The following is a 23,632-nucleotide window of genomic DNA, read 5'->3' as shown; positions in this document are numbered from 1 at the left end:
TTGACCAAAATAAAATTTTGGGGGGAGACTTTGGTGGAGCTTGAATATTAATGAGTTTGGAAAACGTTCTGTACAAGGTTGATGCTTTTCTAACTGGAGCTGATTATAATGTAATCTGTGTGACCGTTGATCCTGGACCATCTGTGCTGTTTTGGTACAATAGTTTTCTGTTGACTGTTTGTTCTTCTGCCTCTTTCCCAATATGCAAATTTGCAATTTCACATCGAGGAAGATTTCTTTGAGCCCTGTGTTTACCACATTCACTCTCAGGCTGCTCATGAAGCCGAGCTGCATTTGAAGTAAGTCATAACTCAAACTGTGTTTTATGATGTGCCTTTTTCTCCATCTTTAGAACCCCATTTTCTTCACGCCATTGAGTACGGGAACTACGTGTACTTTTTCTTCAGCGAGATTGCAGTGGAGTACACCACCCTCGGCAAGGTGAGCGGAATCAACAGCTTTCTTTCTAAGCAGAATAAATGCCAACAACAGCCTCGCTTGTCATGCAAACATATCCTCTGTTTCTCGTTGGCTCTTCCTGAGTGTGTTGGCTTTTAAATCATCTGATAGAGGTTAAGGATTTTTCTGCTCCTGTCTCTTCAGGTCGTTTTCTCCAGGGTTGCACGAGTGTGTAAGAATGACAACGGGGGTTCCCCGCGGGTCCTGGAACGGTACTGGACATCTTTCCTGAAAGCCCGGCTGAACTGCTCCGTTCCTGGAGATTCTTTCTTTTACTTTGACGTTCTGCAGTCGCTGACCAATGTCCTCCAGATAAACCACCGGCCTGCGGTCCTTGGAGTTTTTACCACACAAGCAAACAGGTGGGGATAAAGAAGATTATCTGGATGTGACTGTGTTAAGCAAACACCTAAATCTTTTTCATGCAAGGTCACAGCATTGATGTACAGATCATGTACTGTTGTTGTATGACCAGGAGATTGTTAAAGAAATGTACAATACTAAGGGTAATCTAGCATTTTCTGGTCCACTGCAGCGTCCTTTTAATCATAATTATCATTGCTTAATCATTTAAAGGTTATTTGTGTCCATCTCAATTCACATCTTCAATTTAAAACACATAAGTGTGTCTGTCCTGCATCAGTGATGACCTTATGGTGCGATCAGTCATTCAAACAGCTCTGGTTTCTTTATCTGATTAAATGATCATGTCATTACTTCACATGGATGCTGCTCATACAAACAATTTCTCCAGTATCTCAGTCAGTTTAAGAGTGTTTGTATCTTTCACAATTATTTTGAGTAAACTACCTTAGTCCTGGGCAAATTTCATACCAGAACTTTTTTTTTTTCTTTTTATTTAATCTCCCATCATGCCACAGTTATTTGCCTCCCTTCATTTCATACTTCATACTTGCAACACAGTTTTACCAGAAACATTCAGCAAAGTTGGAATATACAGAAAGATGGATTTTCTCTTTGCACAACCTTTCTAGATCGTCTCTTATGCACTTTTACCTTCATCTCACCCCAGAAGTTTTTTTTAATTTATTTATTTATATGTGGAGGCTGAAAGTCTTTGAATAAAGTTTAATTTTGTCTGATAAAATCAAATGAAACTCAAAATCTGAATAAATTTATTGGATTAGATTTGTAAATAAGGACTTTGCTTTCTAAGTGCTGCTTTGGTCATATGATTTGAATCATATCAATAAAAGAGCTAGTGACTACCATTTTTCAGTTGTCTGAGAACGACCACTAATGTTTGGTTTAAAATGCCCTTGTGTTTCTGGGAAAATAATAGAAGTGATTTGTATTGTCTAACAAAGTGTAAAACTTACCAACATTACAGTCTAGTTAAGAGGAATTTTAAAAAATGGACCATTCACACCACAAAAAAGCAAATAAATAAATAAAATAAAAAATAAATGTGTTTAAAGGTACTTTTGTAATGGTTAAATGACTGATTTATTTGAACACTGGTGAAGAGATACTAGAAATTACAAAAATGCTTCAGTTGCATTTTTCAAAATGATTATTAATATATTATTTGTGCAGATAGTTTGTTAGAACCAATTATTTCTTATTTCCCTTAACATGAGATTTTTCCCCACGATGAATTCATGTTCTTGAGTGTAACGGTAAGCTACTGCAATAAAAGATGAATCTGTCTTAACAAGTTTTGCACATCTTTATAGGGTGCTATATATGGTTGGGACATCAAGTCAGGTTTTAACATTTGAGGCCGTCTCTAAAATTATAGGCCTATGCATAATTATGGATCCTCAGCAGAAAGATGAATGCAGTGGTTTAAATGCACAGAATTTCTAAAACCTCAACTTTCTCCCAATATGCATTTAGTTTCTTAGCAGTATTTAGTCTGACTGTATATGGATATTGTAAACAGATATATCCAGGATCTTACTTTGATTAAACCTCAGTTATACATACAGGTGCGGTGAAATTAAATCATTTTAATTAAGAATATCTCCTTCTCCTGGGGCAGCATCACCGGCTCGGCAGTCTGCGGCTTCTACATGGACGACATAGAGAAAGCCTTTAATGGAAAATTCAAGGAGCAGAGAAACAGTGAGTCAGCATGGACACCTGTTCTAGAAGAACAAGTCCCAAAGCCGAGGTGAGCGATGCGTCTTTAAACTGCAAACTGACACTTTCCTCCAGCATGTTTTTGTGTGTTTGACAAAAGAGTTTTTGCAGCTGCTGTTATTATTCTGCTTATACGTCTTGTGGAAAATATAAAATAATAAAACGCGCACATAAGACACCTGTTCTGCCCGCCTGCTCGTCGCGGAAAAACAAATGGCTTGCAAGTGTTTCTGCATCTGTGCTTGTTGAACGGGATTTATGTCTTGTTTTCTTCTCTTTTTTTTTTTTTACTCTTATCGTACAGGCCAGGCAGCTGTGCAGGCGAAGGTTCTGCAGCCACCTACAAGTCTTCCACCACTTTCCCAGATGAGACCCTGACCTTCATCAAGTCCTATCCGCTCATGGACGAGTCTGTCCCCTCAGTCAACGACAGACCCTTCTTCACTCGCACCACCAGCAGGTAGACAATTTGCTCTAATCACCGAACTTATGATAGAAATAAGGAATTGTTGGTAACATTTATTTGAAGGGGGGTGAATAAGACTGACATGACACTGTCATAAACATGACATAACGCCTGTCATGAACATGAATAAGTCTTCATGAATATTTATGACTGTTGTCATAAAGCGTCATTCGGTAAATTGACACTTTTAATACAAAGTTGACATTATTCAAAATGTCTTTGTTATGGCAACTTGACATTAACCAGGAAATCATTACTGTTTAAACTTTACCTTTAATAACATAAAGATACCTAATTTTAAAGTGCAATCAGTAATACTTTTATAACAAATTTATATCAGTAATGATTTCTTGGTTAATGTCAAGTTGTCATAAAGACATTTTGAATAATGTCAACTTTGTATTAAAAGTGTCATAATTTACCAAATGACGCTTTATGACAACAGTCATAAATATTCATGAAGGCTTACTGATGTTCATGACAGGTGTTATGTCATGTTTATGACAGTGTCATGTCAGTCTTATTCACCCCTCTTCAAATAAAGTGTTACCGAATTGTTTAATTTGGGGGAAAGAAAACCAGGCAGTTGCTTAATCCCTTAATGCATCATTCCTATGTTGTTAAGCTTCTCAGTTTGTTACAAAAGCTCATCATGAACAGAGAGGCTATTATTTTTTAATATCCACACATGCTAAAGTTGAGCATCTAACTGGCCCACTGGAACTGTAATTTACAGCTGATATTAAATGTGTACTCACCACTGTGTAATAGCATTTTTTTCTGACTGAAATAAAATAAAAACATGAGGAATCATTTAAAAAAAACTTTGGCAACTTCACTGAATCATATACCCTCCACAAATGAACTGAAACAGAACTAAGCTTGCTAGAGAAAAAAAAAAAGCAAAAATATGCAATAATGATGTTGCACAAGCATGCTGACTGAAACGCTAATATTTTGTTGAAAATGTAAATTTTATTATTAGATTTATAACACATGCATAGGTCTTCTTTACTGAACTCTCAGGCAGTCATTTCAGAAGTTACTGTAGTTTTCTGGGGGTGCTCAAACTTTATTTTTCAACAGTTTACAGCAGCATGTAGTGTCCCTTTTGCTGAATCAAATTAAAAACAGCACCTACTGCCTTCCATATTCAGTGTTTGAGGATTATGAAGCAGTGGTCAATTCTTTAATGAGCTGTATGCATTTATTCTCTGTAACAACACAATGTCCAACACCAGCGGTGTTTTCACACGCAGGACTCTTGATTGGTATAGACGAGGGAGCTCAGGTGGAACGCTCAACCTTGTACCTCATTAAAACCCATTGAATTTACTCAGCGGTCGATCTCGGCCCACATCAAAGGCGAGGCTCACAGAGAGAGGGTCTTTTTTTGAGTGCAGCCCTGACCTGCAGGCGCTCCACAGCAGCGTGCATCGAAAGGCAGGAAGCCGTCGGTGTGTGGGAGAGCGCTTCGCATGTTGTGACATTTGAGAGTCCACTGATAGCAGACGATGATACGGTGGACATGGAATCATGAAGTGCCACAAGTGTTTCATTCACCACAGCATAGGCCTCAGACAGGGGTTGTACACACACATCAGATACACAGATTCAGCCTTCAAACACACACACACACGCAGACACACAGCATACAGGGGCTGCCTCTGTGCTTCCTGAAGCAGAGCCAGGCTGACAGCCAGCCAGACACTGCTGTGTCTCCACACTGGGGAAACGTGTACCGCTTCACATCTGGCGCCAAAAACATCACATCTGCCGCGCTTTTTCCCCTGGGACCTGCTAGATAAATGAAATCCCACCACAGACGCATGACGCCGTACTGCCGAACCCTTACAGGGATGTGCCAGTCAAGTGTGTGTGGGTAAACACTGCAACCTGTGTGGGACCATCTGGGAGGCGGACGCGGGGACAAATGAGGGCGCAGAAACTGCTCCCGGTGTCCGTGGGGAAAGGATCCGGAAGGAATGTCATGCCAAAAATATTATTAGTCGAAATCCGTTTGTTTAAATCCTCGTGCGGTGATGTCAAAGTGCAGTCGTAGAAAATGAATGAACAGGCAGTGGACTCAAGGTGCCCTTCAGCAAAGCCTGCGAGTCCCAGCGGCTCCAGTGGAGCCTGCAGTAGACGGTGATACTGGTCAGATCCCTGGTGGAACCACAAGGATCACGGTGAATATGAAGCAGAGCTTTGCTGCAAATGAGGCAGCAGCCACCAGACAACCTCATGAATGTCAAGCAACGCCACGCAAAGAGAAAGTTGAAATCTGGGACTGAAAACTAGACAGACTGTGGGAAAGTGACTGAACAGCATGAAAGATGCATCGATTGAATAGTCGTGGGTGGATGGATAGATGCATTAATAGGATGAAGGGATTAAAGGGAGTAGGCGATGGAAGAAGGGGATGGTGTGTTGGCAGATGAATTGATTGATTGCACACTGAGGATTTACACAATGAGCCCAGTGGTCGCCCACTCTTTGTTTTGTTTACTGCTGAAAACCAACATTTCCCCAACAAATGGTATTAATAGCTTTTTTTTATTTTTTATCCCATTAAGGTTTAAGTTGACCCAGATAGCTGTGGACACATCAGCTGGACCCTATAAGAACTACACGGTGGTGTTCCTGGGCTCAGATAACGGCCATGTTCTGAAGATCCTGGCCAGCTCTGAAGGAGCCAACGCTTCCTTCAACTCCCAGCTACTGGAAGACATCGACGTCTACAACCCAAACAAGTTAGAGAACACATCCATTAAATCAGTGTTATCTACCAATGTTCATTTGTTTTTCTTTTGTTTCTCCCACTTCCTCCTTGTTCTGCCTTGATCAGTGCCTCCCACTCGTTCCTTGGTCTGTTGTAACACTTTGCATCGTCTTATACAGCTGGAGGATTTTTTTTTCTCATCTTTTGTCACAGCTTGAAATTCTCATCAACATGAACTTAAATTTACTTCTGACATGTTGTATAGTAGAGAAAATGCATTCTAAGCCTTTTTCCTTTGATTCATGTTCTCAGGTGTAACGTGCGAGGGGAGGACAGGAGGGTTCTGGGTCTGGAGCTGGACCGGGATCATCACGCTCTCTTTGTGGCATTCTCCAGCTGTGTGATCCGAGTCCCGCTCAGCCGCTGCCATGACTACACAAACTGCAAGAAGTGAGTAACTTGGAAATATTCCTAAAGTATTACTGTCATGCAGGGAATTCACCATATTAGAGGTGCAAAAATCAGAACTTAGATTTGTGTTGATTTGGGGTTCGTTCACACCATCCCTGTTTGGTCTTCTTCATTCAAAAAATAACATTTATGTCAAATCTATAGAACCAAAACTTTAGATTCCTGTTTGTGAAGATACAGAAAGAAAAATCATGGAAAGCATGTAAACAAACAGTCTTTGAATAAATGTTGTAACTCATGAAAGATGTTTCTCTACAAGGAAAATTTCTTCTCAGCAAATCCCCATCCCCAACTCTGAAGCTTTCGGTGCTTACTGCTTCAACACAGAACCCCTGCTGGTATATGAGAAATGAATAGATACAAAATTCTTTCCTATTTTCTTTGTATTAAATCTTGCTGCTGCATTTTACACAACGCACTGGAGAGTCGCAAAGACCAAGGGAAGTTTCAGAACATCGAGCAAGAATCTTTTACCATATACAGCTGGTAAAATAACTATTGAACACGTCGACGCTTTTCACAGAAAATGTATTTGTATCTCTTTACACTTAAATTTTAAACCAGATATCAGGAACAATCCAAATAATCACCACCTGCAAATAAATCATTAGAAGTTTGTTCACAAATTAAGTTATGGTTAAAAAATCCAGATGACATAAAGACTAAGATTTAACACATTTACAGTAAGTTCTTACTATAAAGCCTTTTCATAGTAACTTCAAGGTGTCCCTGTGCTTTGCTCAGCTGGGATTCTGACCAATTCTTTCACACAACTGAAAGTCTTCATATCCTGTAGGTTCTGAGTCGATGTTCTCTGATTTTCATGTCTTTGGACTTTCAATCAGATTTATGTCAGTCATTATGTCAAGCCGTTCTTACATTTTACATCAAGTTTTGGAGGATATTCAACATGCTTTTTTCTAGTAGTGGAGTCTTATGCAGTGATTGTACATAAAATCATTTGAGTGCATTAATTACTGGTTTTATGAGAGAAACTGTACCTGCTTCTCTTTTTGAAGCTCTCTGCAAGTACTCCAGGTCTGCTGGAAACCTCTTTAAATTATTCTTTTGAATCCTCTGTTGAAAATCTTACAAAGGGTACCTGGCTATGGCTGCTTTATGGTGAATTTATGTTCTTTCCACTTCCCAATTATGAATCAGGAAGTACTTACAGGAACGTTAACAGGTTTAGAAAATAAGCTGCAGTCATTGCTGTCCTTGTTTTCCTGTCTTTCCAGTGCAACACTTTGATAATCGACACATTTTTATTGACCATCATTTGATGCCAAACCGACTGGTAATGATTTCATACAACTGGAGCAGGATTGCTTTAAAAACGCTGACAAATTTCAGATGATTTATTGGTGCTTATTTCCTGCACCATAAAACTTCCTTCCACATTAATTTATGGAGCAATTTGTCGATAATTTCATTGTATGTTTGGATTATTTGGGTTTTTGCCTCCTCCTGGCTTGAATTTCAGGCTTAAATAATATATTTATTAAGTAAAACTTTGATTTCTTATGTACTTATTTTAACCACTGTATTTAACCTCCTACTTGTGTGCAATAAATTATATTAAATTAAATTTGTTGGTGAAGCAATTCAGAAGATTAGCTTGCATTCTCTAACAAGGTTAGTTGTTTCCATTGACTGTATGAGTGGATTCACACATTTTTTTTTCTTAACAAATTTATTAATGCTTATGGGATTTATTAGGACCATTACAGCAAATTCTGTACAAATCTGGCTATATCTCAAAATACATTTTTGACTATTTGCAAAACCTTTCAGGTGGAAAAGAAACTTTACACAAATTTTTTGAGCTGAACTGATTAACTTTTCCCACAAACAGCCTGTAGTTAATAAATCATTGTGAAAAATAATGTGGTGTCACAAATTGAATATGTGATTAAAAGATGAACATTTAATTAAATATGTCTTATAAACAATACTTTTCTGAAATATTTTTTGAAGAACATTGACAATTTGGACAGAAGTTATGGTTTTAATCGTACTTTTTTCCACCTCAGAAACATTATTATTATACATTTTAAACTGTTTAAAATAAAAACTTGCACAAAGCATTGATTAAAACACAGCACACAGCTGAATCGTAGTGTCTTTCTTTGACTCCAGCTCCTTTGTTTTACCAAAATCTGTGTTGCCCCAGCGAGTGTAGTTGGTTTCCAGTTTCATGATCTATTTTTGGGGCTGTGAGGAATGTTGGCCTCTTGCAACCCTCACTCTTTACTTTACTCCATCAAAATCAGAGGAGGGGTTTCTTCTTCAGCTTGTTTTGGGAGTGTGTATACCCCCATAGCATGCAAACCCCACATTGCAAAGGTCTGGAGAAGCTCTCAACATTGTTTAGTCAGAAATTGGTTCCAGCTGATTGGCTGGTAGCCAGCATTGGCTTTTGTAAGATAGAGGAGAGAAGGAAAAGCTGGAATGGGGAGGGTAGGAAACTGGGATCTAGCTGTTTTTGTCAGACTGGCTACGTTCCATGATCCCTTTTAGAGACTAGAACCACAGATATTTCATGTTTAGATTAGGGGCCCCCAAAAGCCACATCAGCAGCAGCCAGGAGGTCAGATTTCTGCCACCATATCCTCCTGAAACACACCAATGAATCCGTTTCTCTTCAGATCAGATGTACGTCGCTTCTCTCTCTCTCTCTCTCTCTCTCTCTTTTCTACCTCCAATTTTTTCTCAATCTTGGCTTGTTTCTCTTTCTCCCCCTCACTGTAGGCAGTATTATCAGGTTTGTTTGTTTTTTTTTTCCACCCGGGGTCTTACTGCCAATATTAGGTTTCAGAAAAAAAAAAAAAGCTTCCATTTCAAGCAGCAGCAGGGAACTGTATGAAATGGGGAATTTTAATAAAAAAAAATACAATAAGAGGAGAAGAGGCCCCGAACCCTGGAAGTCTTAGAAGCTCCAGAAGTCCTTTCAGCTATATTTCCTGTTTGATATGAACTCAACGAACTTTCTCCAGTAGAAAATATCTACTGCTTATCTTTCCATAGGCAGCTGATTGATAAATGTGGATAAGCGGTCACAACATTTCCTTTCTTAAAAAGATCCATTGAGATGAGGTCAGGCTATTATGCTGAGATTTAGTGCACAACTTATCTTTTTTTGAATAGAATCAGAGAAATGTAATCTATTTTTCTTGTAATGCATCTAATCATTGCCAAATCATGATTCATCCTCCACAAAGACATTAGACCTGTTGATCTAAACATAGAGTTTTACTAATAAAGCTTACATAGAGTAACAGAAAGTTCTATATTTTAGGAAAGTCAACTTTATTTTTATAGCATATTTCAACAAAAAGCCAGTTCAAAGTGCTTTCCATGAAAAAGAATAAGAAAAAAAATATTAAGTTACTACATTTAATCTATGATCTCTAATTATTAATCAAAGGCAACTCTAAAGAAATGGTTTTTAGTCTTGATTTAAAGGCTCTCAGTGTTTGAGCAGTTTTTTTTCAGTTTTCTGGAAGTTTGTTGCAGATAAAACTTATAGATCAGTCAGAACTGTGTTATAATAAGGGATGAAACGGTGTTTCCACAATCAAGGGAAAAATGACAAGAAATGACCCTGTGATGAAATTGACTTTTTTTTTCCACAATCCAGGCTTACTTTGTGCCTACAAACTAAAACTTCAGACCAAAGGGGCAGCTGTAACATCAAAAAATAAAAAAAAACAATATCCACATTTTCTTTTGCAACTGAGTCTCTTTTCCAATTTGCTTTGTTTGGCCAGTATCTTCATGTGGGATAAAATGGTCCCAAAACACTTCATTTAGAGGTAGCAAACAATTTCACTCAGTGGCTGAACAGCTCCTCTATCAGGGAAAATTGCATAATTACTGCCATTAAACATGGGAACATACAAACTGAGGATATTAGAACAAATAGGCCCATTTGGGGTTCCTTTGTAATGTGGAAAAAAAAATAATTTAAGTGAGGCATGAAAGAGTTTTCTGTTCTTCTGTCCTGTCTTCCCTCCTTCCTTCTTTCCATAGATTCATATTTAACAGATATTGAATACTAAATGGGCTACAGAAGAAATTTGATTTTTTTAAAAATTCTGATACCCTGGCATACTATTCTGTCGTACTGACAGAAAATTGTATGCCAGATTTTATTATTATTATTTATTTATTTATATTTTTTTCTAGACAAATTGGAAAAGGCATCAAATTAAGTTCAGGTAGGAATTAAAATACTTGTAATTAAATCGTAAAAGCACATGCAGGGTTAAAATTGTTTCTGTACTACAATGTTTTTCCTGAGCAGTGTCTAATAGATGAATCAGGTTCCAGTAAATCTGAATTTTGTTATTCCAAAGATTTTTGGCAACATGAATATAGAGACCCTCGACAGCTGAATCCGATGTTCCCTATAGTTTCAGTCTGCACAAACACACACGCACATTTGTGTGTTCATGACAGCAAGGCCCAGAAAGGTGTTTTGTTTTAAGGAGCGGCATGGGACAAACATAAATCTGTTGGGTTCAAGAACTGCACATACTGTACAACAGCTAAGAAAGAAAAAACCCAACAAAAATGATTTCACTGTTCTTCTTTTCCAACTGGCCTTTTCAGGCAGGTTGCTTCAGGGTTGTCGTTTAATTCTGTCAGATCGTTGTAAATGAATGTCTCTGATGGAGGACAGAGCGGCAGAACGGAGAGAAATCTGCATATATACCTTATGGCGAGCATATGAATAATTTATTGAAGTAGCACTTTAGTATGCGGTGCCACATATTAGCAGTCGCACACAGTGAGGAGAGTCAATTTAGATTTTCAGTAACCAGAGGTCCTTAATCTGTGAACTGTTTGATTCAAAGAAAGCCTCTTCTTTTTGTATTAAACTTTAAAAAATTCTACTTTGATTCATTTTTGAGAACACTCAATTTTGAAAAGTTAAAGTTAAATTTACAGAAGAAAGTCAATTCTATAAAAAAATATCTGTATTCTTTCTACCTTTGTAACACTATTAAACACTGAGTTATATGGTAAATATTTCTTTTGATGTTGCCTTACTTGGAGGTGATCTATTTTTATAAAGTGTTCAGTCAAAGGTTATGAAATAACTCATGTAGGGTAACCTTATCCTTCAGTCATATATCAAGTTATCCTTGCAGGGTCATGGGGGGCTTCTGTCTGTCTGCAGTGGTCAATGGGCCAGAGACCCTGGTCACCAGTCCAACAACACAGAGACACATAGGACAAACAACCATGCACACGCACACACACACACCAAAGGGCAATTTAGGGTAACCAATTTGTCTGACATCCATTATATTAGACTGTAAGAGTCTAGAGAGAGAGAGAGAGAGAGAGTACCCAGAGAGAACTCAGTCATGCATGAGCAGAACATGCAAACTCCATCAGAACGTCCCCAAGCCAGGATTTTACTCCAAATTAGAATATGTGCTCTGATGAAACTCATTTGTCAGAATGAAGAGTCTTTTGAAAATAACAACCTCTAGACATGTATTAAACACAGTTTTCATTAAGCCTATATTTCTGAGTTAAAATTATTTTTTGTTGGTCTGATGTCTAATCTTTGTTGTCACGTTTCATTAGCTCTAGGAGGGAAATCGTCATAATTAACAGAAATGAAGGCTTGAAGATATTATATCTATAATTTAATCAGCATAATGTGTTTGATAAGTGAATTGAGTGACTGAAGAAAAGCAATTTTAAATGTCATATTCAGTCAACTTTTAAAATTTATTGACTCTATGGACATGTTAATCTACCTCCGTCTAATTAAAGATCTTCCTATCATTTCCCATACTTCTTGCTTTAAAATCCATCATGAAAACTTATAAATCAAGTCAAAACAACTCATTTTGATTTGTTTATACCAGTATAGCAGCTGGCAGTCATTCCAAGATCATCCCAACTAAACTGGAGGGATGCTCCTTTTTTAAATAAATGCTTGAAATATTTTGTGTGGTGCTATACTTTTTGTTTATTTCGTTCAGATATCTGGCAGATGAAAAAAAGAGCATTGTCCAAAATCTTCCTGTCTTTAATTCACTTTATTTTTAGCTTCCAGCTCTGGGCGCAGCAGGGGAATAATAGTTCCTCTCTTGATTTCCTCCTGCTCTGCGCTGACACACTGATGTGTTCTCAGTGGGATTCCTCACCAGATTTTACAGGCTGGGGATAAAGATGCACACACAGTGCACCGTCAGTTCAACTGTTCATAAATCATTTCAGACTCTCGAAACGGGCCCCCCTCATTAAAACTTATTTAAACTTGACTGCCTCCGAGGTTTGGGTTTGACACAGAAGGAAGCACGTAAGCGTTTTATTGTTTGCCGCCGTTCTTTTGTCACTGTGTACTTTATGCTCATTATGTTGTCGCTGCTGGGTGAATGCCACACTCTTGCAGACAATAACTTGTGCAGCTGTGAAAAATATTGCTCACGCGCTCGCTGTCACCCAGTGTTGTTGTGGAGTTTCGTGGTGGTAGGAGGAAGGCCGCAGGATCCATGGAGCTCGAGTTGAGAGAAAAATAAAACAATATCTTTAAAAATCAAGCTGGAAAACACAATTCTACTGATTAGAATAAAGTTTTAATCAACAAAAATTAATTATGGGTCTGAAAGTCGAAGAAAAGCTCTAAATGTCGTGATTCTGCACAAGTCTTTACTGTGGGGATTGTGACTAATGGCTATTGATTGTGGTTAATGCTGGTGACATTAAGGACAGGAAGCAAACAGGTCCGAGTCTTGATGTTATTCCCTGAATCACAGAGCGGATAGACAGAGCAGCAGACAGGATCACCTGATTGAACAATCCTCTGACTGTAGGCTGATGATGAAGCGTGTGATCCACCCTAATATGACCATTCAGATTTTGATTAGCCATATGACCTGCAGTTCTGCCTCGAACATGTGCTATAACATTAACAATAGTGCAACAACTTTTTTTTATTTTTTCGCTGCAATAGAAAGCAAATAAGAATCAATAAAAATGTGAATCAGCAGGTTAATTAAACTTGGAAATTAATTCTGGCATGTGTCTGTGAATTTCTAATTCACAGACACATTCCAGTGTCTGTGAATTAGAGACTGGCATGTGTCTAATTCAATTCTCCATTTTCAATGGAGAATTTTCCATTGAAAATGGAGAATCTTGACAAGCCACTACGCTGCAAAAACACAAAATCTTGCCACTTTTCCCTTGTCTAGTTTCTAGTGCAAATGTCTTTGTACACTTGAAATATTACAAATCTAACTTACATGTAACTTTCCAGTAAGATATAGTAGCTTTTTTTAATTCAATAATTAATATTGACGTTTAAAAAATCCACTATTGAAATTAGCGGATTATTTATCTTATTACAAGACATACTGTATGTCAAAAAATCTGCCAGTGGAAGTAGTATTTTTATATAAATATGAAGGAATTATCACCCATATTTACTTTAACTTAAAGTGTATAGATTTATTACACACAGGATGGTTTATTTACATTTTGTTTTGGTTAATTTTGATAACGGCTTGGTCTTTTATGCAGCACACGGCCAACACAAGTTGTTTTAAACAGATGTAAGAATGAAATGTCTTGAGTTGAGCAATGAAAACTCAAAATTCATCTTTTTTTAATAATAATATTAAAATGTTAAAAAATATAAAAGCATTTTAAGCATTTTAATATACAAATGCTGGCCCATTGAAAAGTACATTATATACTGTAAAGTAGATGCACTATATATTTGGATGAAGCTCCTTTTATATGTTTTATATTAGAATTGAACAGAAACAGACTTTATTGTCCCACACTGGGAAAATTCAGGTGTAACAGCTGCAACAGATTTAAAGGTTCACACAAAAAGTTCTTAAATTGTTCCAAAGAAGAGTTTAGAAAAGTCACATAATGTTATTAAATGTTGCTAGTTTCACAAGATTTTGAAAATGCCTACCTGAAACTGCAGACTACTCATCCAGCTATAAAAGGATAACCGTGTCATAATTATCAAATTTCTCCGTGTTCATTAGTTAATAAACAGATAATTTATGATCATCACATCTGCTTGTTTTTTTGTTTTTGTTTTTATATTCATCACTAATTAAAGAAAAATAACGCAGCAATTAAAGTGTTGAATTGTTTGGTTGGTTAGAAGGACACTATAATTTTAGGCGCATCGTTTGTGCCAGGCTGCACACGGATCCTGTTTTTTCCAGCCTTTGTTAAGGCAGAGCTGAAGAGGGTGGTAGGTGTTGTTTGGTTGGCTTGGTGGCAGGCTAGTGTCTCATTACCAGACTAACATCCAGTGAACTCGGTGTTCTTCACACTTCATGGTCTCCTCATTTCCTTCTTCCACTAACAAACCGTCTCCCTGTGTCTGTTATGCAGAAGCTGTTTGTCTTCACGGGACCCTTACTGCATTTGGCTCAAGTCAGACAGCTGTGTCACAGTCTCACCTGGATTCAAGTAAGTCACACACACACACACAAGCACACAGTTAGTGCTAATATCTGTTTCATACTTGTAACCTGGGAGGGCAATGCAATCATCAGGTGATGATTGACTTTCTTAGCTGTCATGACTGAATTACTTTAAAGTGCATGTCAAAGCCTGTCAAAGACATTTACCCGTATGTGGTGCACAGCAGTGCTAATGCAGTATATTATCACAAGAGTCTCCAGCTAATGGAGTCTGTTTTTAAAGGAAATAATGAAAGTCCCAGTGTCTTTCGTTCCAAAGTAGATGTATTTTGAAAATTTTACAATTATTTGGATATGTTTTAATTAATCCAATTAGCTTTAATCCTGACAATGTATGGAAAGTGACAGTTTCTTTGCTTATTTTTCAAAATAAATGTGTTCTGGTTAGTGCTTACAACAGGCATTGAGACGACACTACACGTTTAGATCCAGGCTCAAATAAAGTGAAAAATGTAATATTTCAAAACTCAAATGCAATTATTTGTTGCTTAAAAAATTGTTTGTTGTTTGAAAAAATGCTTATAAAAAAGGAAAAAAGATGCTAACAGTGGTTATGAATAGAATTCTGTGGAAAAGTCGCATCTGAAGGAAATTTTGAAGGTTTAAATTGGCAGATTATGTTGAATTGTGGACATAAGTCTTGTTGTGGAATAACTGTTTAATTTTTAATTGAAGTATGTTAATGTACTAATTATGAATAATTAGAATTAATTAATTAATTAGACCCTTGTGGATGTAAAAATGCCTTTTTAATTCTTAATGCCTCTCTTCTTTCAATGATATGAAATTTCAAATGGTTAGTTGGGCATTATTTTGCTTTTCTGAGTGCTTTGACAAAAGCATTTGCAGTGTCTATAGTTAATATTGTATCCTTGATTAGCATACATCATTATAGTCTCAAGAATCTTAGCTTTTCAGTTATGTATAATATGTGTATGTACATAAAGACGACTTTGCAAAAATAATGTTAAACTTTATGTCTTGGGGACATAAGAATGAGTATGGATGTCTCACTGTAAACACAGTAAGCTTGGCGTAAAAATGTAATATTTTTTGTTGTTTGTGTTATTGCTTTACTTCTCTGGACATTTCACATTTATTTTATCTACAGATTTATTTTTATCTATTGTGCAATGCACAGTTATTGCAATCACCATGATAAAATTGAAATTGTATAATCGTGCCAAAAAAAAGCATTTTATTTATTTATTTTTTTTTTTTCCTGAGGAACACAATCCCACATTAAAAAAACATTAAAAAATGATCAGGAGGATCTCATTTATTGACCCTTCTACCAAGTTCAACCAGTTTCATTTTTCCTACTTCACTGTTTTAATACCATCAGTGTCAAAGAAGTCCGATGGCTAATCCATTAATTATTGGTTTCCTTGGGAAAGTCATGATGGAACCCCATGGTCCATTCCTCTTATGATCCACTGTTTAAGAGAGGGAATACAAAAGAACATGCCATTCACATAAAGAAGATGCTTTTTATCTCTTCGAGTCAGTTTTTTTAAGTAAATATTTGATAAATATATAGAAAACCGCCCAGTGGCAGCTGCTTGGTAAGATGAAGGACCAGTGATGCTGTGTCAGTTTCTCTTCCAAAGCTTTACCTGGGAACCTCATCAAAGATCGTGATGCAACTCTTGCTGTATGTCAGTACATAAAGTTAGCATTTATAGAACTTAATTAAAAATTCCAATTAAAACTGGAGAGCAAAAATGAAATCATGCTAACTGTGACAGATTTTTTTTGACAGTACCTCTTTGTCTCCATTCTTTTTTAAGACATTTGGATTAACAGGAGTTTGAAAATGTAACACTCGAGCGTTTCTTTTCCTGTTAATGTTGCATCAGTAATTTTCTGCCTGACATGATTTATTGTCTTTAATAATAAATGTCTGAAGATCAAAAGTTTTCAGATTTGCTCCGAGCAGGATGTTGCAGCTGTTAATTATTTTTTGGTCCGAGTGTTAATAAGCGGTGAGATCAGTCTCAGAGGTGTTTGCTTGGTCTGGTAGCATGAGCGGCCATATAAAGACATTATAAGTTTTGTAACTTGAAGCATCAAAGGGCAGATTTGCAACTTTGTCAATAATGTGCAGCCAAGCAAATGGAGAACCAATAAATTTCACATCTCCTCTAACTCATCCAATGAGTTGCACAGATGCCCATTTAATCTGGTCTGAGGACATCCTCTAAATAATCAATAGCTAATCTAGAATTGGACAAGTGGGCAACATCAACATGATGAATATTTGATCACTGCTTTCTACTTTGATAGTTGGTTGACTCATATTGTGCATCATTCTTGTTTGTTGACAACCGGCTGCGGTGTGTGAATTCTGTCCAAGGGGGAGGATGCAGCGCACATGTTGCTGTTTTTTTATAGATCCACTTATAAACAAGCTTCTAAACATCTGAGCAGGTGGAGCAGCTGAAGGGCAAAGGTAATGAGTTAGCTCTGATGTTAGATTAGCACAACAAAGTGAAGCATTTCAAATGACATTTGTAGGGAGCTTTTTGTGCTATTTATACCTTTAATGCCAGGTGCCTCACATTTCTATTCATTGTTTTCACATTAAAAATGTTGATGAGCATTAGGAGAGGAAAAAAAAACATTATTTAGAGCCAAATATTTCTTCATGTAATTACTTTGGTTTCATATTTTATCTAAAAACCAAGCACTAACTGTTGACAGGGCATACATCGTGGACCTGAGCAGGTCACCAGTCTATCACTGGGCAACACAACCATGCACACAGACACACACTTTTACCTAGAGGCCTTTTAGAGACTAATTAACCCAACATGCATGTTTTGCGGGAGGATATAATCCATCCATTGAGAGCATGCCAACTCCATTCAGGGAGACCCTGGCTGGGATTTGAACCCATGTCATTGTTGCTGCAAGGCAACTGCGCTAACAAACGCCACTGTGCAGCTCTTTGGAAAATATGGAAATGTGACATAAAAAATGTGATGTAACATTGGTTTAAGGGTATCTTATAATGACTTATATCTGAGAGCTTTAACTATTCTTGTGTTGCATCAGTATGCAGGCTGTGTTGAACACATTGGAGGATGTCAGTTGAATTTCTTTCTTCCACTTAGTTAGACCAGACATCATTATCATGGTTGTTTTGTTGCATCTTTCAGGTTATGGTGCAGTTTGTTGTTCACATGTAAAGAGTTCAATTAGTCACACTGTTGGTCATTTTTGAAAGGTACCCGCTATGACAAAGCTTAAAATTAATTGATTAAAGACAGTGTCATAATTTTTGATTGGCATCCACTTCACACCACTGCTGCATGTCAGAGGACTAAGTTGCTGTAAAATTTTAATTAGACTTCCATGAGCAAGGAACAGGTTAATTACTCCAAACCTCAACTCCTCTCTTTCCGTTGGTTTAAAACCCATCCCATAAAATAAGAAGTGGGTTTCGTCTGCATGTGTTTCAGTTTCACAGCAGTGTGCTGCCTTGTCTAAGAAAATATGGATGGAAGACGGATGGGTGGTTGGGTCGACAGATGGATGCAATAAAGGGCAGGGGGAAGGGGGCAGTTAAAAGTGCTATTTTCTTGTCCTGATCATCAAGGACTGTGTGTGCCTGTGTGGTTGATGTACAACCTGCTGCTAAATCACCACACTGGGTGTTTTTCCTGTCTTCCTTGCTATGTGTAGTGGTTGTAAACTGTTGCTGCCGTCTGACATGACTCTGCATGCATCACCGTCACACACAGAGCCAGAGAAGGAGAGCGCCACATCCACCGCCAGCCGCTTTCCAATAGATTATCTTGAAGGCTGAAAATGTGCCGACCTGGAATTATTGCATATCTTCTGCTTGGTCACTCAGACATATTACTTTCTCTTTCCATTAGTCCCTCACATGGAAAGGGACTAATGGATTTTTTTCCCCACATGTTTTGTCTGTGCACTCTGATATTTACCCATTAGAATATATCTGGTTGTTTGCTGTTATTAATATTGTTGTACATGAGAGTAAAAAAAATATTCTGAGTATTTGATAACTTTATTGGTCAACTTCTGATGCATGTTTCTTTCATTCATTCACTTGTTAGTTTTTTTTTAATATACCACCCATACTGGCCTGTAAGGCAGCATGTCTGACTTGTTGATTTTCACCCCTTGAAGGTATAAAGTTTATATGTGAAAGGCGACACAAAAGATCATATTAATGTGATCTTGCAAAACTTGTCTCTCATACCCATTTTGTTTTCATTTTTCCAACCCCCTTTTTGTGCACCAGCCATGATTTGCAGTCTCACAAGTCCAACAAACACAACACATATAATTTGCATGCTTTGTGTTATTAATAATGCTGTAATCGGGTATTTGTACTGAGCTTCATTCACAGTGAAGAAAATGCCAGTCAAGGACATTCATTTGTCCATAAATATAAGTGTCTTTTTCATAGCTTTTTGAAAGAAAACATATGTAGATTTTCCTCTGATCTGAAGCTAATGAAAGAAAGGCTGCTAATGATGACATGAAGGAGATTAAAAACCCACCTACTTGTTTTAATCAGCAGGATGAGGAGCTGAGGCAGATGAGGCAAGTACAAACAGCCATTAAATTGGGGAAAAAAAGTCAAACTAATAACTTATATTTTATATCTTTGATTTCAGATGTAATTTCATCAACTAGTTGCAGCTCAATACACACTAAACATTCCTTTCAATCCTTGATAAGCTGATAAATGTTGACAAATATCCCACTAAGCACTATTTGATGAGCGCCCCCAGATGTTCAAACTGTGTTAAAACAGGTGTGAGCTTTAACACATTAACGTAACAAAGCCTATTTATTTAGTGTCAAATCTGGGCAACTACAGGCTGAAATAACTAATGTGATCTTTTAAGATGGGTCATTGAAATTAAATAAACTGAATGTAAAGAAGCATCTTAAACTTTGGTGAAGCTAATTTGTTTTTTTTTTTGTTTTTTTCATTTATTTGCTTTTAAAGACTTTTCTGACTCAAATGAAGACTTCTGTAATTGTTGCTGGATTCTCTGAAGTGCAGCAAGATGTGCTCTACAGATGCAGCAGCGGAAGTGCCGATGTGGCTTCAAGCTAGCAGGGCCCGCAGAGTTACTTGCCGAAGTTTGATTTATGAGCCGCTTTTAGTGTGCAGGACAAAGCCACGCTGGAAACCAGTGGACCAGAACCTTGGAGAGATCAGCCAAAAAAATCTTGTCCAAACCCAACAACAGTATCAGATTCCTACCAGAAAGCTAGAGAGAGAGAGAGAGAGAGAGAGAGAGAGAGAGAGAGAGAGAGCTGTATGCACAGAAAGAAAACATCACAATGGGGAAAAAGAATCTGAGGTCTGAGTAAAGGAGTTGAGCAGAAGAGGTAAAGATTTTATTTTACAGATTATATTTTAGAATAATGAAAGGGAGGAAAAGAAGTTTGCTTTTTTTATTTGGGTTTTTAAATTTGAGAGGGAAAAAAAAACAATCTGCTACAGCTGAATGTGGCACTTAGATTTTAGACTTGCATGAAGGAATATAGCTTATTTTTATCAAGGCATAGCTTGGAAAAGGGGAAAAAAGGAAGGAGCCTTATAAAGAATGATAAGAGTAGCAATGAAAGAAGAGAACGATGAGCTGATGTGAATCAGGCAGCAGTAGAGCCCACAGTTGGATTTGAAGAATCTCAAAGTCATCTACCTCCTGGTACTCACTCTTTTCATGGACCATCAGTCCTTTTTTTTATTCCTTTCCTCCTTTCCTGTCCAGAGGAGGCATACATTTTAATGGCTGATTTGTGGTGGCTCAAAATGATAAAGAAGAAAGAACAGAAAGATTTTACATGAAAAGACTGTGGCTGAACCTCTCTGCTTTTTTCCTTTCTCTGGATGTTTAGTCTTGTGTCATCCATAATGCATTCGACAAAATCCCTGTCGCCAAAGGATTGTGCTGAAACAAAAGGCTGCTGAGGCAGAAGGATGGACACAGATCCAGGAAAGGGGAAGCAAATCACCTGTGGTGTGCAGGTGGAAAAATCTTTTTAAACAAAAAGCTGCTTAGATTGGTTCATCCCGCATTACATCCATGAAAGTTGATTGATTTAGTTTCCTAACTAAATTGCTCTGGGACAATTTTATCCTTGGTCATTTTCACAAAATTAACTAGACCGGTGAAAATTGATAATCGTGGGTAAGATGGCTACCTTCATGTTGCTCAAATAGTCAAATATAAATGAACAGAAACCTCAAAAGTATAAAGGAGGACGTTGATTGGTGCTTGCCGAAGTCTGTTGAAGCAGCTAAAATAAAGAGTCAACATGTTCCATCTGGAAATCCAGCTTCCTCTACAGCAGCTGCTTACAGTTTTGTCATGTTCGTGATTCAAGACTATAGGTTGTATGAAATCAAATTTTCTGATTGCTTTAATCTGATTTTTTTTTTCTGACAAACTAAACAACTCTTTGAGGAATTAATATTCCATCATATATTTACTTTAACTCTTTTAATTAAATTGACATGTACAGTATTTACTCATACTTATTTGTTTATGTTTCTACTCTAGTGGCATACAGATGTAAGCATCTATGATGGGATGTTTGTGACATTTTAACAAGTTATCAGGCAGAATTGCACCAGATTTTTGGACATGACTGAAAGCAACATAGCTGCTTCTCCAGCTGTCCCAGAATTTCTCTCTATACGAGACATAATATATAAAATATGTTCCTACTTTTATGACTGTCTCCAAATTACAAATGTATTCACTTTGCAAGTGATATTTCTAATATTGTAATAAAGACAAGCATGGTAGCTCTTGTGTCTCTATCACATATTTTTCAATACAGTTGGCTACACATTGTCTAATATCTTCCGTATGTCGCTCCATATATCTTTGAATCCTGTAGTTGTTAAATTATTTGGCAGAGACTCACCTTATCTGGATGAGAGTTTGGCTTGTGTAAGACTGCATTCATTAACGTTAAAGGCTGCCAGCCAACAGCTTGTTTTATGTCTGATCTGTCGAGTAAAATCAATAGGGTCTCTCTGAGTGCGACACTCTTTTATTGTCAGCCAGAATCCAAATAATGAACCCCGAGGAAAACCAACATGCCATGTGGAAATACTGCCCAATATTGTTAGATGATGTTGATGGCAGTGCTACCTGCAGAGGACCAGCTGAAGAGTGGGAAAACAAAGGGGACGTAGCTGGTTTCTTGTTTAGAAAGTTGATTGAATTAAAACAAATTAATCATGTTTGTGTTCAGCTGCTTTCTGCTTATGAGAGCCAATTACTACTATCCAGTCTTGTTTTTCTGAAACATAAAGGGAACATGCTTTCCCACTAGCCGTCACAGCTTTTCCTTTACAAACATCAATACACTACATTTAGTCAAATTAGGTTCCCAGCCTTCATGCTGAGGTCGACATGTTTTTATCTTGATTTTAAACAGGTTTGAGTTGTGGACATTTTGTTTTTCATTCTTTTGCAACACTTTACACTTAAATGTAAAATTAGCATGGCCTAAACCATGTTCATATTTAGCACAAGGCTAATTTAAAGGATTTTATTTTTGTAGTGCATTACAAGGTGTGTTTGTTGCAGTAATGGATCAGAGTGCTCACATCTCTTCACCTGTCTTTAAGATGCAGCCTGGTGTTTGTTTTTCCTTCTCCATTATTGTTTTTTTCTACTTTTTTTTAATTTTGAGTGTTTCTTCAAGTAATTTAGAAACCTCTTTTCTCCCATACTGCAATGCACATACTAATTGGTTTGTTATAGGGGGAGAGGAGTGCATGAATGCTTATACAAAGTGGATACTGGATCATTACACTTGAGCTTGTGCTGTTTATAGGTCTGTGTTTGTTTTATTTTGGTTCAATGCACCATGTGGGAGGATAACTGGCATTGGTGGGAAGCTCACCACGGTTAAAGGCGCTCGACTCAATCTTATTACTCAACCATCGAGCGGATGAGTCTGGATGAGCCGCCCATTTCTAACGGATGTGAAAGGGAAAGATTGAGGGTTTATATGAGGAAGAACAGCGTAAAAATTGTAGACTCGTTTTAATCATCGCAGCAGAAAGTTGGCTATCAGGCTTTCTGTGCAGTTTGAAACGGTTCAGAAGGTGAATTAGGGAGGTGGATTTGGCTACATCAGCATAAAAGTGGCAAGAATTTTTCAGTGAGTTTTGTTTTTTTTCATTTGTAGTAGAACACTTCATTGAAGTGTATCTCAGTTTCTGGGTGTTAATAAGATTTAATCCAAAGAATAAGCGGCTAAGATTAATTAGGCAGGCATTCATATTTATTTATTTGATGCATTTTAATCTATTTAATCTATTTGCATGTTAAGCAAATAGATATCCCTGACAACCACTGAATACATTTTTGTTTTAATTTTTTATGCTTTCTCTAATCAAGTTGACTAAAAACCAGTTATTTTATTTTACTTTGTTTTTTTTATGTATTTCATAAAAGAATAAACATGCAATAACTATTGAATGTCTTATAGAGAAAATATTCATATTTTATTTTTCTTCAGTCACTGAGAAGTAGTGCATTGTTTTGTCAATAATTTAATGCTCAACACTTGAGTATCCAAATATTATCAATTTCTTCATGTCAAAATCCATGGTAAACAAACTACTAAAGAGGTTGTGACAGTAATCCTCCCATGTCTGCGCGTTTGTTTCCTGTAGATATATATACGACTCTCTGTATAATCTCTTGATGCCATTAACAGCAGGAGGTTCAGCAGAAGGAAGATCGTCTCCATAAATATCATCGGTAAATGACAGGTTTTTCTGTCAGTAGCTCTGGATCAACACACTTGTCTCTGCACTATTTTTCTCTGACACTCCACAATCACACACTGAAACTGTCATTGCAGAGCAGAGAAACTGTAGGTACCAATTTTACCAGTGGTAGCCTT

At 37.2% G+C, this 23,632-nt stretch overlaps 1 protein-coding gene across 4 annotated transcripts in view; it reads left to right on the top strand.

Moving 5' to 3' along the window:
* The window catches only part of sema6cb (semaphorin 6Cb), a 117,552-nt gene that overhangs the window by 70,844 nt on the left and 23,076 nt on the right, over nt 1-23,632 (top strand). For all 4 annotated transcript variants that reach the window (XM_016665320.1, XM_007540856.2, XM_007540855.2 and 1 more), the window contains 7 exons: nt 353-441; nt 604-821; nt 2,465-2,596; nt 2,870-3,025; nt 5,608-5,784; nt 6,066-6,203; nt 14,613-14,690. In XM_016665320.1, coding sequence (XP_016520806.1) covers nt 353-441; nt 604-821; nt 2,465-2,596; nt 2,870-3,025; nt 5,608-5,784; nt 6,066-6,203; nt 14,613-14,690 — 988 coding nt within the window. The remainder of the gene's footprint in view (nt 1-352; nt 442-603; nt 822-2,464; nt 2,597-2,869; nt 3,026-5,607; nt 5,785-6,065; nt 6,204-14,612; nt 14,691-23,632) is intronic.

This window comes from Poecilia formosa, unplaced genomic scaffold, assembly GCF_000485575.1.
Source record: "Poecilia formosa unplaced genomic scaffold, Poecilia_formosa-5.1.2 Scaffold567, whole genome shotgun sequence".
NCBI classification, from domain to species: Eukaryota; Metazoa; Chordata; class Actinopteri; order Cyprinodontiformes; family Poeciliidae; genus Poecilia; species Poecilia formosa.
Note: the sequence above shows the minus strand (reverse complement) of the source record. Positions and strands in the feature narration are given on the sequence as shown.